This window comes from Crotalus tigris, unplaced genomic scaffold (genome assembly GCF_016545835.1).
Source record: "Crotalus tigris isolate CLP2741 ecotype Arizona unplaced genomic scaffold, ASM1654583v1 scf7180000017576.4783729, whole genome shotgun sequence".
Lineage (NCBI taxonomy): Eukaryota > Metazoa > Chordata > Lepidosauria > Squamata > Viperidae > Crotalus > Crotalus tigris.
The window spans coordinates 87,625-100,083 of NW_024096487.1; the positions used below are offsets into that span (position 1 = coordinate 87,625).

Below are 12,459 nucleotides of genomic sequence, written 5' to 3' on the forward strand. Positions count from 1 at the left end.
TAATTATTTTTAGCTTGTGGTTAAGTCCTGTGGTTCTTCTGAAATGTTACATGTTTATTAAAGACATTTGTATGATGTATGATAGTTATACAAATTGTGGGGAAGAAATAAAATCTCCCCCCCCCCAGCCCCTCAAATCTGGATGCTTCTATTCTTTATTATTTCTCATTAAATCATCTATTTTTGTTTTCTTATAGGAGCTCAATTGCCCAATAGGTAGGAAAATTCAACTTTAACTAAATTTTGTTTTCTTACTGGATGCTTATATTAATAATACAGTTCAGTCAACTAAAACAATTGAATTTTATGGCAAATATATGCCATAACAATGTTTTTATGGCAACTGTAAGCTGTGTAGCAGTTATTTAAGTCCAACATGAAGCAAAATTTATTACCTGAACTGCTGTCAATTCAATGAGATCAACTGTGTACATTTTGTTTTTCTATAAAAATAACGCAAATATTTCAGTTAAAAGTAAGATCTTTATTTCTTCCAACACTAAATTTAGAATGTGTGTGTTTGTGCATACATATATGTATACATCCATCCATACACACACACACATATGCACAACACTTCCCCATTTAGTGCTGGAAATAGAGAAAAAAGGCCACCCAAAGGCAAAGTATGAAACCAAAAAAAGTCGTGACAATGATATAGGGAATGTTCCCTCTAATTTCTGACAGGCTGTTTGCAGAAAAAATGTTTTGTGCTGCTTTGCCCAAACCAAGTACAAATTTGCAAGCCACTGTATAAGCATATACATTGCAAGTAAATATAGTGACAACATGTTGAAATGTTTACATATTTCTTAGTATAGAGGTGGTTATGTGCCATGAAGTGTTATTTGACTCCTAGATGGATTTTTTCCACATTCCCTAACCTGGTCTTTCAAGTCTTCCAATGGAGTCCATCCACCCTGGTGCTAATATAATTTCTTTCTTTCAGCCACCTTTCCCAGAATTAAAGGCTTCTCCAGAGAGCATGGTCTCCATAATGTTCTGAAATAGGATAATTATTATTTGTGACTTAAGTGAGAACTCTGGATTAATTTGTTCAATGACTCTTTTTTTTTTTTTTTTGGCTTCTTCAACACCAAAGTCCAACTTTCACTTCCACAGACGCCAGCAAGGTGAGTGGAGAACAAGGCAGCAAGGCTGATAGGTCTAGCAGAATGCAGGTTGGTAAGGCCAGCAAGGTGATTGGAGCAAAAAGTGACAGGGCTGGCACTTGAGAGCAGAGTGCAATGTGATGGGTGCTGCTGAGGCTTTGCGTTATGGCACTGGGGTGGCTGGTTGTGGCATGGGGCTTGAGTTAGCACTCCTTGGTAGTGGTGATGGTTGAAATTGGAAGGCAGGTGCAACTGGGGGCCTCCCAGCCTCAATTTCAGATCCAGTGCTGCCCCAAGAAGTACCAGTGTGCAGGATGGCCATAAAAGCTGAAATGGTGGGAGATAGGTGAGTAGGCAGAGCTGAAGCACCCCTGCAACCACAAATGTGCTCAGATTGCCAAGTATATGAATTTTGATCATATGACTGCTGGAATTCTGCAGTGGCCATCATTTTACAGCCTGCATGTAAGTGTCATTCATTCAATGCTGCCACATCTTTGAACAGTCGCTGAATGAATGGTTGTAACTTGAGGATCATCTTTATTTTTCTCTCACTAACAGCAAATTTTCTCAGAGCATGAAATTCAGTATACCTTCCCTTCAGTAGAGGGAAGATGGTAAATAGCCTTTCAGTTGACCCTAAGTCCAAAGATCCCAGTTGTAATAAACCATTACTATCCCCCAATTTTAAAAGTCATCAAAGAACTGTGTTGCTTAATTATGTCAAGTCTTAACTGCACATTATTTTGGAAATAGGAGCAAAAAAATCAGTTTCCTGAGGTGTAATGGGAAAGAAAGCTACTACTTGATTTCCAAACTTTTCTAACTCTATATTAAAAAACTGTAGCTATAGCACAATCCTATAATGTACTCCAATAACGAAAAAGGAAAACTGAGATAAAACAAGAAACTACTGTACACAAATAACTTCAAGTCAGAAGTTTAAAAAAGAACCAAAAAGTACCAGATTAAATATTGAATCATTAGCAAATAATGAAGTTATTATGCATCTCAATAACTTTTTTAAATTGTCTTCCAGAAGAACAATATACTGTATGTAGGAATTAGAGCTGCAAATTTATAGCATGTAGAATTTAGTTCTTGTGTCATTAGGAAGCAGCTAGAATAAAATTTATTCTAACAGCCAATGGAATGTTAGGAAATATAAAACCAGAAAAAATTGTTTCATGGTCTTCATATATACATCATCATAAAATATCATATGATTTAGAATGTAAGCAATAGATTATTTCCTACATTTTTTTGGGGGAATAATACTGAAAAACAGTCATTTCCGATTAAGTATTTTTTCTTTCCCCTTCATTTCAAAGGTCGACCAGACCCCTGATAGCTTAGTAAAATTTATATATATATAAATTTTATATATAAATTTTTCCCGTGTAAGATTGAGAGTATCTTGGCAACGTTTTGATGAGGTCCCACTTGTCATCTTCATCACACAATCCATTACCCAGGTCATTACAACACAAAAAACTAATGGGCACACAGCCACCACCTCAACTACTCAGGATGTTACGAAGCAGCCAAACAATCCACAAACAATAGCTCCTACACAGCCAACCAATCCACCTACAGCAACTAAGCCAGCACTCCACACACCCCCACCAATACATATAGAGATATGGCAGCTACAATCACACTTTGCTTGCACAAGCATGAAGCCAAAGACTGCAGCCTGAAGATGATGAGTGGGACCTCATCGAAATGTCACCAAGATACTCTCAATCTTACATGGGAAAAGACCCGAATACACCAATATCTGCATACTTATACCCATGAAAATCTATGAATATATATATATATATATATATATATATATATATATATATATATACACACACCTTAATGGTTATAAAAATATGAATCCCGGGCATATTTGTTCAATGATGCAATCTTCGATCTCCGGGAAGAGTATACTCCAGTTATTTATTGTTAAAACAACATTTAAAAACAATAAAAACAGTTATATACAAGGTTAAAACAACTTAGCTTTCGCTGGTCCTCTGCCAGCGTCCTCAGAGAGGGGCTTAGGGGGTGGGAAAGTTCTTTTTATCCCCTTGCTGATCCAACTGCCTAATTGCCCTCGTGACAGGGCCACTCTTCCTGATTGCCTGTAACTGCCTTAACTGTTCCGCCCTCTCTTTCTTGCACTCCAATTTTGTATTTTTCTGCTCTGTCATCCATGCACCGCCTCCTCCTCCCTGCGCTGTTATTACCAACACACTCCTCAATCCCCCCTCTCTACCCAATGCAAGGTGCCTCCTCCGATTCGACACCATACGAGTCCTGTCACGGAGTTTCTCCTTTTTATTCTCCCTGTTGGGCTGCTGGTCTACCTGCCGTTTTTGCGTTCCATTGCCAGTTCCTATCTCATCTCCCTCCTCCAACTCCCCTCCTCTCCTAACCTGCCGATTCATACACCCTTTTTGTCTTCTGTTGTCCATTCCTGTCATTCCTCCCTTCTCCAATTTTTCCCTTTCCCTAACCTGCCTACTTGTGTACCATTCCTGCCTACCATCATCATCTCCTATCGCTCTTCCCTTCTCCAAATTATCTCTCCTCCTCTTCTGTCGGTCTCCCTGCTGTTCCTGTTTCCCACCATGCCTTCCTATCAACCTTCCTCTCTCAGGTAGTTTGTCTACCCCCTCAGTCTGCCGATCTCCCTGCTGTTCATGTCCTGCCCGATCCATTCCTGTCCCTCTTTGCTCCCTCAACACTTCTCCCCCCCACCGGCCGATCCGTCCATGCCTGTATTACATCATTCATTCCCATCACTCCTTCTTTCTCCAATTCTCCTCTATCTCTAACCTGCCCATCCTGCCCTACGTCATCCATTCCTGTCAATCCCCCTTCCTTCAACCCTCCTACCTGTCGATTAACATATCGCTCCTGCCTTTCGTCAACCATTCCTATCGATGTTCTCCTCCTCAATATCTTTCCCCTCCTAGTCCGCTCTACCTGCTGTTCCTGTTTGCCCTCCTCCACTGCTATCCATTTTCCCCTCTCCAATGTCCCCCCCGTAATCTGCTGACCTGCCTGCTATTCATCCATTTCTGTCCATCCTCTCTTTTCTAGCAAAAAAGTTATAAAATGATTTGCATTTTAATAAGTGAAATAGTTATTCGCAAAACATGACAGTGCTTGGTGGCAAAACCTTTGTTGGCAATCACAGAGGTCAGACGTTTCTTGTAGTTGGCCACCAGTTTTGCGCACATCTCAGGAGGGATTTTGTCCCACTCCTTTTTGCAGATCCTCTCCAAGTCATTAAGGTTTTGAAGCTGACGTTTGGCAACTCGAACCTTCAGCTCCCTCCACAGATTTTCTATGGGACTAAGATCTGGAGACTGGTTAGGCCACTCCAGAACCTTAATGTGCTTCTTCTTGAGCCATTCCTTTGTTGTCTTGGCTGTGTGTTTTGGGTCATTGCCCTACTCATCCACCACCCATTTTCAATGCTTTGGCTGAGGGAAGAAGGTCCCGTCCATCATCCCTTTGATGCGCTGAAGTTGTCTTGTCCCCTTAGCAGAAAAACACCCTCAAAGCATAATGTTCCCACCTCCATGTTTGACAGTAGGGATGGTGTTCTCGGAGTCACAGGCAGCATTTCTCTTCCTCCAAACACGGTGAGTAGAGTTGATGTCAAAGAGCTCGATTTTGATCTCATCTGACCACAACAACAGGTCTCCTCTGAATCATTCAGATGTACATGTACATGTGCTTTCTTGAGCACGGGGACCTTGTGGGTGCTGCAGGATTTCAGTCCTTTATAGTGTGTTACCAATTGTTTTCTTGGTGACTATGGTCCAGCTGTCTTGAGATCATTGACAAGATCCTCCCATATAGTTCTGGGCTGATTCCTCACCATTCTCATGATCATTGAAACTCCATGAGGTGAGATCTTGCATGGAGCCCCAGACCGAGGGAGATTGACAGTTATTTTGTATTTCTTCCATTTGCAAATAATTGAACCAACTGTTGTCATCTTCTCACCAAGCGGCTTAGCAATAGTCTTGTAGCCTATTCCAGCTTTATGTAGCTGTACAATCTTGTCCCTGACATCCTTGGACAGCTCTTTGGTCTTAGCCATGGTGGAGAATTTGGAATCTGATTGATTGATTGCTTCTGTGGACAGGTGTCTTTTATACAGGTAACACTCCCTTTAAGAGAGTGCTCCTAATCTCAGCTTGTTACCTGTATAAAAGACACCTAAGAGCCAGAAATGTTGCTGATTGATAGGGGATCAAATACTTATTTCACTCATTAAAATGCAAATCAATTTATAACTTTTTTGAAAGCATTTTTCTGGATTTTGTTGTTGTTATTCTCTCTCTCACTGTTAAAATACACCTACCATTAAAATTACAGACTGATCATTTCTTTGTCAATGGGCAAACATATAAAATCAGCAGGGGATCAAATAATTTTTTCCCTCACTGCATGTATGTATATATATACATATACATCTTAGATATAAGGATAACCATGTGTACCAGCTACCTTTACATGTGTTGATGCCTTTCATTTGGTGGATCCTGCAGTCTAATTCAAGGAATGGAACCCAACCTGAAAACAAACCTGAAAACCAGTTCAAGAAAGTACTGTTTCAGAGAAGCAGAACTAAACCAAATTCAAAAATATCTTAAATATATTGAATTCAAACTGATTTCTTAAAAACTACAAGCTGGTTCAAAACAGATGGTTATAAACTACAAATAATCTGTTTTTCTTTGATTTGAGGAATAAAGAATTTTCTGGGACTGCTAGTTCTCTTCCTTTTGTTAACAACAACAATAAACAATCTAACTAAAATATAGGCACATTTAAATCTCTACTAAACATTAATCTCATCAATGCAATTGTTTTTTAGTCAGCTATTTAATAGTACAAATGATTACTCTCAACTACTTTTCTAATGAAATTCCAAGAAGAGAAATTTGATCATGGTTAGATCTAATTTTGTTTTATAATGGAACATCGAAAACGAGAACTTTTTGTTCATAATGATTGCTAATTATATTTAGCTATTCTGTACTCCGGGCTGGATCCTCTTGAATACAGGGTTTGGCACACAGCATGGACATATCTCTGAAGAAAGGACATGGAGCAGTAATTTCCATGAAGTCTCTTTTTCTATGTTCCAGGAAATCTACTAAGCTTCCAGAGCAGCAAGCAGGAGTCTAGATTGCAGTAAGGGAATGGGGAGGAGAAATGGTTGAAAATGATTACAGACCTCTCTTAAGCAGAAGATCAACTCTAATCCTTACTAAACTGGTTGCTTCTATTATTCAAACAGCTCTCTGCTACTGGTACTGCAATGAGCACTGAAGACCTAGTTCTTCCGCCAGGCCTTTGACAAAAGTGATTGAAGCCCCTTTCTTGCTTTTCATTCCCCTCCTGAACAATTTTTTTTTTGCCATTGTTGTTCTTTTGTTGTATGTGGTTTTGTTTTATGATGTTTTGTGAGGGGTTTTTTTTGTAGTCTTTATTTTGAAATAAAGGACCTAGGACCTTGGAGTCCTAGTGGACGATCACTTAAACATCAGTCAGCAGTGTGCAGCAACAGCCCAAAAAGCTAATACAATTCTTGGTTGTATAAACAGAGGCACAGAATCAAAATCACATGAAGATTAGTGCAGCTTTATAAATCCTTAGTAAGGCCACACCTGGAATATTTTATCCAATTTTGGTCACCACATTAGAAAAAATATGTTGAGATTTTGCAAAAAGTGCGACGAAGAGTAACTAAGATGATTAAGGGTCTGGAGACAAAAACACATGAAGAACAGTTGCAGGAATTGGGTAGACCAGTCTAGAGAAAAGAAGGACTAGTGGTGACATGATAGCAGTTTTCCAGTATTTGAAGGGCTGCCACAAAGAAGAGGGGGGTCAACTTATTTTCCAAAGCAACAAAAGGCAAGACAAGAAACAATGGATGGAAACTAATCAAGGAGAGAAGCAATCTGGAGCTAAAGAAAAACTTCCTAACAGTGAGGACAATTAACCAGTGGAACAGCTTGCCTTCAGAAGTTGTTGGTACTTCATTACTGGAGGTTTTTAAGAAAAGACTGGACAGCCACCTATCTGAAATGGTATAGGGTCTCCTGCTTGAGCAGGGGGTTGGACTAGAAGACCTCCAAGGTCCCTTCCAGCTCTATTCTGTTTAATGTTTTTAACAACTATAAACAGCTCAGAGTTATTGCTGGGAGTTGGGTGGCTTATAAATAAGTATATTATTGTCGTTCTTATTATTATTCATTTTAAGCTCTTTATATATAAAACAGGACCCTGCCATAGTACAGGAATAACTAGGAGGAAAATGTATAAAACAGCTCTATATAGTTTGAACACTCAATGTTCTTATTAAATTTTATTTTCAATAAAGATGTATTAGAAAGATTCTTCATTTGAATGCATTTTGAATTCTAGCAAACATACCAAATGCATCTGTTCATTAATACTAAAAACGATATTGAAGATTATTCTAAATGCTATTGATAATACAGATAGTTATTAGTCAAAATATTCAGAGGCATAATACATCTTATCCTCAAATGGTATGAACAAATAATGAAAGTCTGCGGAGATCCTCAATCATCCAAGTCCTGAAAAAACACCTTTGGGAAAATGATGAAAGCTTCCTCAGTTTATCCCAAATACCAAAATTTATGAGATATCTCCATAAGACAGTCAATTATATTCAATTACTTCTAACCAAAAAACATATTTAGACTACTGGGACATAATTTATAAATTTTGCAGGGCATTTAAACTTTGTGAGTTAGACAGGAGATTTACAATTTTATGAAATCCTTTTCATTCTCTTGCAATGGTTCCTGAAAACCAATGGAAGTGTACTTGTATATTACTTATTGCACACTGAAGGAAGAGAAAAACAGAACTTAAATGGAGTGTTCCCAGTAAATTGGGATGGGTTTATACAATAGAAAAATAACAAAATTCTCTGCACTACTCACCTGAACCTATCGTAGATTTATCTACTCAACCAATAAAAGCATAAAAATTTCAGATAATACCTAAATATAATGTGTTATTTTTCTCCATTTTAAATTCTGTATTTCAAAATAAAAATATCTCATACTTTACAACTACAACAATGTTTTTGCTCAATGTTCTTTATTACTGAAATGGTTGACAAAAAATTATCTCTTAAACTATTATACAAAGAAATAACTATAAGTTAATGACACTTACCTGACCAATGCCCTGTAGTACTTCCTGATCTGTCAGTACATGTTTCACTCACTGGCCGAAAAACAGTCTCCCAGCCTCCAGTTGCATAGCGCCAATTCTGAGATTCCAAAATCAGTGTTCTTTCAGTGCCATATGCTATCATGAAGCAATAGACCACGTGATGAAGTTGACAACCATAACCACATCCTTTGTTGATATTGCATACTAGTTTCTTGGCTTTGCTACAATCCTTGGGATTCTGTGAACAATAAATGGAACATGTAGAAAAAATAGAGGCATAAGAACTTTTTTCAAAACAATTGAGCAAAAATTAACAGAAACCATATATTTGCCTGGAAAATGCTACACTCTAATCTGTTAGATTTTTTAAAACTTTTTTTAATGCTATTTATTTTCCCTCTGTATTTGTTGCTCTGTTACGTATTAAGGTAATAGAGAGAGAAAAGTACTTTAGAACTTATTTTGTCCCCGCACTGAGGTTATCTAAAGACTCACAGTTATGTTTAATTTATACAAGATAATGCTATTTTGCCTTTGGAATAAATACAGATATTAATAATTTTATCTTTAAAACCTCTTATTTATTCCAATCTCTTTTTAAAATATCATTTCACAGGAAGCCTTGACATCTGTTATGCATTTGCTTTAAGATATTTATTCATTTATTGTTATTTATTAAATTTACATTTTTCTTAAATATGAAGATATTTAGGATAATCTTTATCTGTGTTCACCTCCAATTCTTATGATATATTTATGAATTATCACAAAACAAAAACTGGAGATATAAAGATGCTTGGAGTAAAATGCTTAACTAATTAAATTATCCAAATTCATCTAAAACATATATAAGTGCTTCCTGAATTGCTTTTGAGAGTTACAGAAAAAAACGTGAAAAAAGTTATTTCACCTGGGAAAGTCACTGTGAAAATCTAACTCAAATACCAGCACTATTTCATAAACTTTCAGATGAGCAACGGAAACTAACCAAAGAGAGAAGCAACGTAGAACTAAGGAGAAATTTCCTGACAGTGAGAACAATTAACCAGTGGAACAACCTGCCTCAAGAAGCTGTGAATGCTCCAACACTGGAAGTTTTTAAGAAGAGACTGGACAGCCATTTGTCTGATATGATATAGGGTTTCCTGCCTGAGCGGGGGGTTGGACTAGATGACCTCCAAAGTCCCTTCCAACATTATTATTGTTGTTGTTGTTGTTGTTGTTAATAACTCAGAAAAAACTAAATGAAATTTTCCTTAGAACTAGGAATTTCAGAACCTTCCCAAGAAATGAATAATTTTCATGATATAACCAAACATGGAATATCTGATAATGGTGTTCTGCAGTGCTTTGGATACAATTAAAAAGCTTTTCTAAGCACTTAGAAGCATGAAATGAATCCTTCTTTACAAAACTTTAAAGCACCTGCAATTTTTCCTAGAATCAAACAGTCTTCTGCTGTAGCTATGTAATACATAAAAAAGTTTAGCTGCTTTAGGGTAATGCAGATAGAAGCTACCTCCAAAAAAACACTTCCTGAATCTGAATCCAAAGCACTGCAGAACCGCACTTGATGAAATAATATACTCTCAATGAAGAATAAGTAAGATGTAGTTCTCTTCTATAGAATCTGATATTTGGTTAAAGGATACTCTTTTTTTGCATTTCCGGTCCTATTTATTCATTCATAAACAACTTTGTATACAAATTTCCAGAGTTGCTTCAGAACCTTGTAAAATGACACTTTTTTAGATTAAGTAATGATAAATGCTTGAGGATTCAGATTAATATACTGATTTTTATTATCTAAAGGACTGAAAATGCAAAAAAATGAGTGTCCTTTAACCGAATATCAGATTCTACCCAATATTAAACAAATGGCCATCTGTCACACAATGGGACATCTCCTTTCTCTTCTTTAGCCCCATTTATACCCTGACACTTCTCTGAAGAGTCCCCCGAAACTTTTGAGCAGATTGAACCAAGGAGGAGGAAGGAACAGGGAAATTCATTCCACCAATGAAATATATTATTTTTTTTATTGAATGGGGTTCTTCTTTCTAAATACTTAACAGTTTTGAATACTGTTTGAGTATATTATTATATTAAGATGTCCTATATAGTCTTTCTCCAGAATTGTTACCTGAAGAAAAGTTATTCTCTTCTGCACTAGCTCTGTCAAATCTTTGGCTTCTTTTTCTCGCCAAGCACCTGCTCCATCAGTTTGACTGAGGTAGAACAGATCTGTCATTATTGACCTGTTAAAAAAAGAGACTCAAAATCAACCTTTGAAATTATCAGGAAAATCAGTAACAATGTAAAAGTATTTCTTGCCAAACCATCCAAAAGCTGTATCTTAACACAAGAATAAAAATATTTACCACCTTATTGCTATAATGTCACAGTTACATTTAAGGTGTAATATTACAATACACAATTAATTAGTTTAATTAATTCATGTTCTAGGACAGAGGTCCCCAACTCCCAGGTTGCAGACCGGTATTGGTCCCTGGCATGCTGGGAACCAGGCCGCCAAAGCAGTGGGTGAGCAAACAAAGCTTCATCTGCACATGCACAGGATCTAGACCAGTGGTGGCGAACCTATGGCACAGGTGCCAGAGGCAGCACTCAGAGCCCTCTCTGTGGGCACGCGCACCGTCACTCCAGTCCTAGGCCTTCAGCTGGGTTTTATAAAACCTTTTCGCTTTAGGCCTCCGCCACCGTGTACAAAAAAACTAAAGGGTTCAATCAATCAGTCAATTTCAACTTCTCGCAGAAAAAAAAAAGATCTTGCAAAGTTGGAATTGATTGATTTAACTTTTTAGTCCTACCCAGTCTGCCGTTACCACTGCAGCCACGTCCACCCAATGGGCCACACCCACCCGGCACCCAATGATGTATAAATGGGTTTTGGGTTGCAGTTTGGACACTCGATCTCTAAAAAGTTCGCCATCACTGATCTAGACTGCATGTGAAACCATCCCTCCCCAGTCTGTGGAAGACAATTTTTCTTCCAAAATTGGCCCTGTTCCCAGAAAGGTTGAGTATTGCTGTTCTGGGATATTAATATTCTATGGCCATAGCTACTATGGCATTATTTTGTGAATGGGTGAATGGGTGACTATCTATCTTGAGAGAGGTCAGGAAACAGACATTGCAAGGATTACAGGAATGCTACTTCATTGTTGTAGGGCAAAATAACAAAATATTAAAATCCTTCTGGAATTTCTCTGTCCTTTTATACCAAACAGAATCAAGTTAGGGTTACAGTATTTTGATGGTTTTGCTTCAAATTCATGCCTTTCCCTTTTTGAGGACTGGAGTGGTCTTTAATTTTCTTTCTTCCCACATTCCTCAAGTAAGGTTATATCCACAGTCCTCTACAATGAGGCCAAGAGTCTCACAACAGGCATTCTAAATTCCAGAGAAGGCCATCATTCAAAACACACTGGGAACTTCTGGTTTTTAGTATTAATTTCCAAAAAGCAGAATTATATCTTCCATAACTCCTACTAATCTTTAATAATTTAATAAACTCCTTAATAATGTAATAACTGAGCAATATCTTAAATTAAAAACTGAAATGTCAAAGGACTAAGAAGGTATCAGCCTTGAATCACAGTAGATCAAGATCCCGCTAATGTTTATTACAATCATTCATTTAGTGACTGTTCAAAGTTATAATGGCCTTGAAAAAAGTGATTTGTGACTGTTTTTTCACACTTATGACCACTCTGGCATCCCCATGGTAATGTGATCAACATTTGGATGCTTGACAACTGGCTCATATTTACGACAGTTGCAGAGTCTTAAGGTCAAGTGATCTTTTGTAACCTTGTGACAATAAAAATCAATGGGGAAGGCAGATTCACTTTACAACTGTGTTACTAACTTAACAACTTCCATGACTCATTTAAAAATTGCAGTGATTGTCTCACTCAGCAATGGAAATGTGGGGCTCAATGGTGGTTATAACTTGAGGACTACCTTTATTTATATGTTTCCTCTCCTTGAACAGTTCTGAATAGTTTATAAAGTGTAATATATACATATAAGACAAGCATTAAAAGTAAGATATAAATTAAAAGCAGGAGGAGGAAAAAGAGGATAGATA

The 12,459-nt window shown here is 37.4% G+C and overlaps 1 protein-coding gene across 6 annotated transcripts in view; it reads right to left on the reverse strand.

The window, feature by feature from the left end:
• The window catches only part of FUT8 (fucosyltransferase 8), a 77,395-nt gene that overhangs the window by 25,086 nt on the left and 39,850 nt on the right, over nucleotides 1-12,459 (reverse strand). For all 6 annotated transcript variants that reach the window (XM_039357211.1, XM_039357170.1, XM_039357188.1 and 3 more), the window contains 2 exons: nucleotides 10,489-10,603; nucleotides 8,346-8,583 (listed from right to left, as the gene is read on the reverse strand). In XM_039357211.1, the coding sequence (XP_039213145.1) occupies nucleotides 8,346-8,583; nucleotides 10,489-10,603 (353 nt within the window). The remainder of the gene's footprint in view (nucleotides 1-8,345; nucleotides 8,584-10,488; nucleotides 10,604-12,459) is intronic.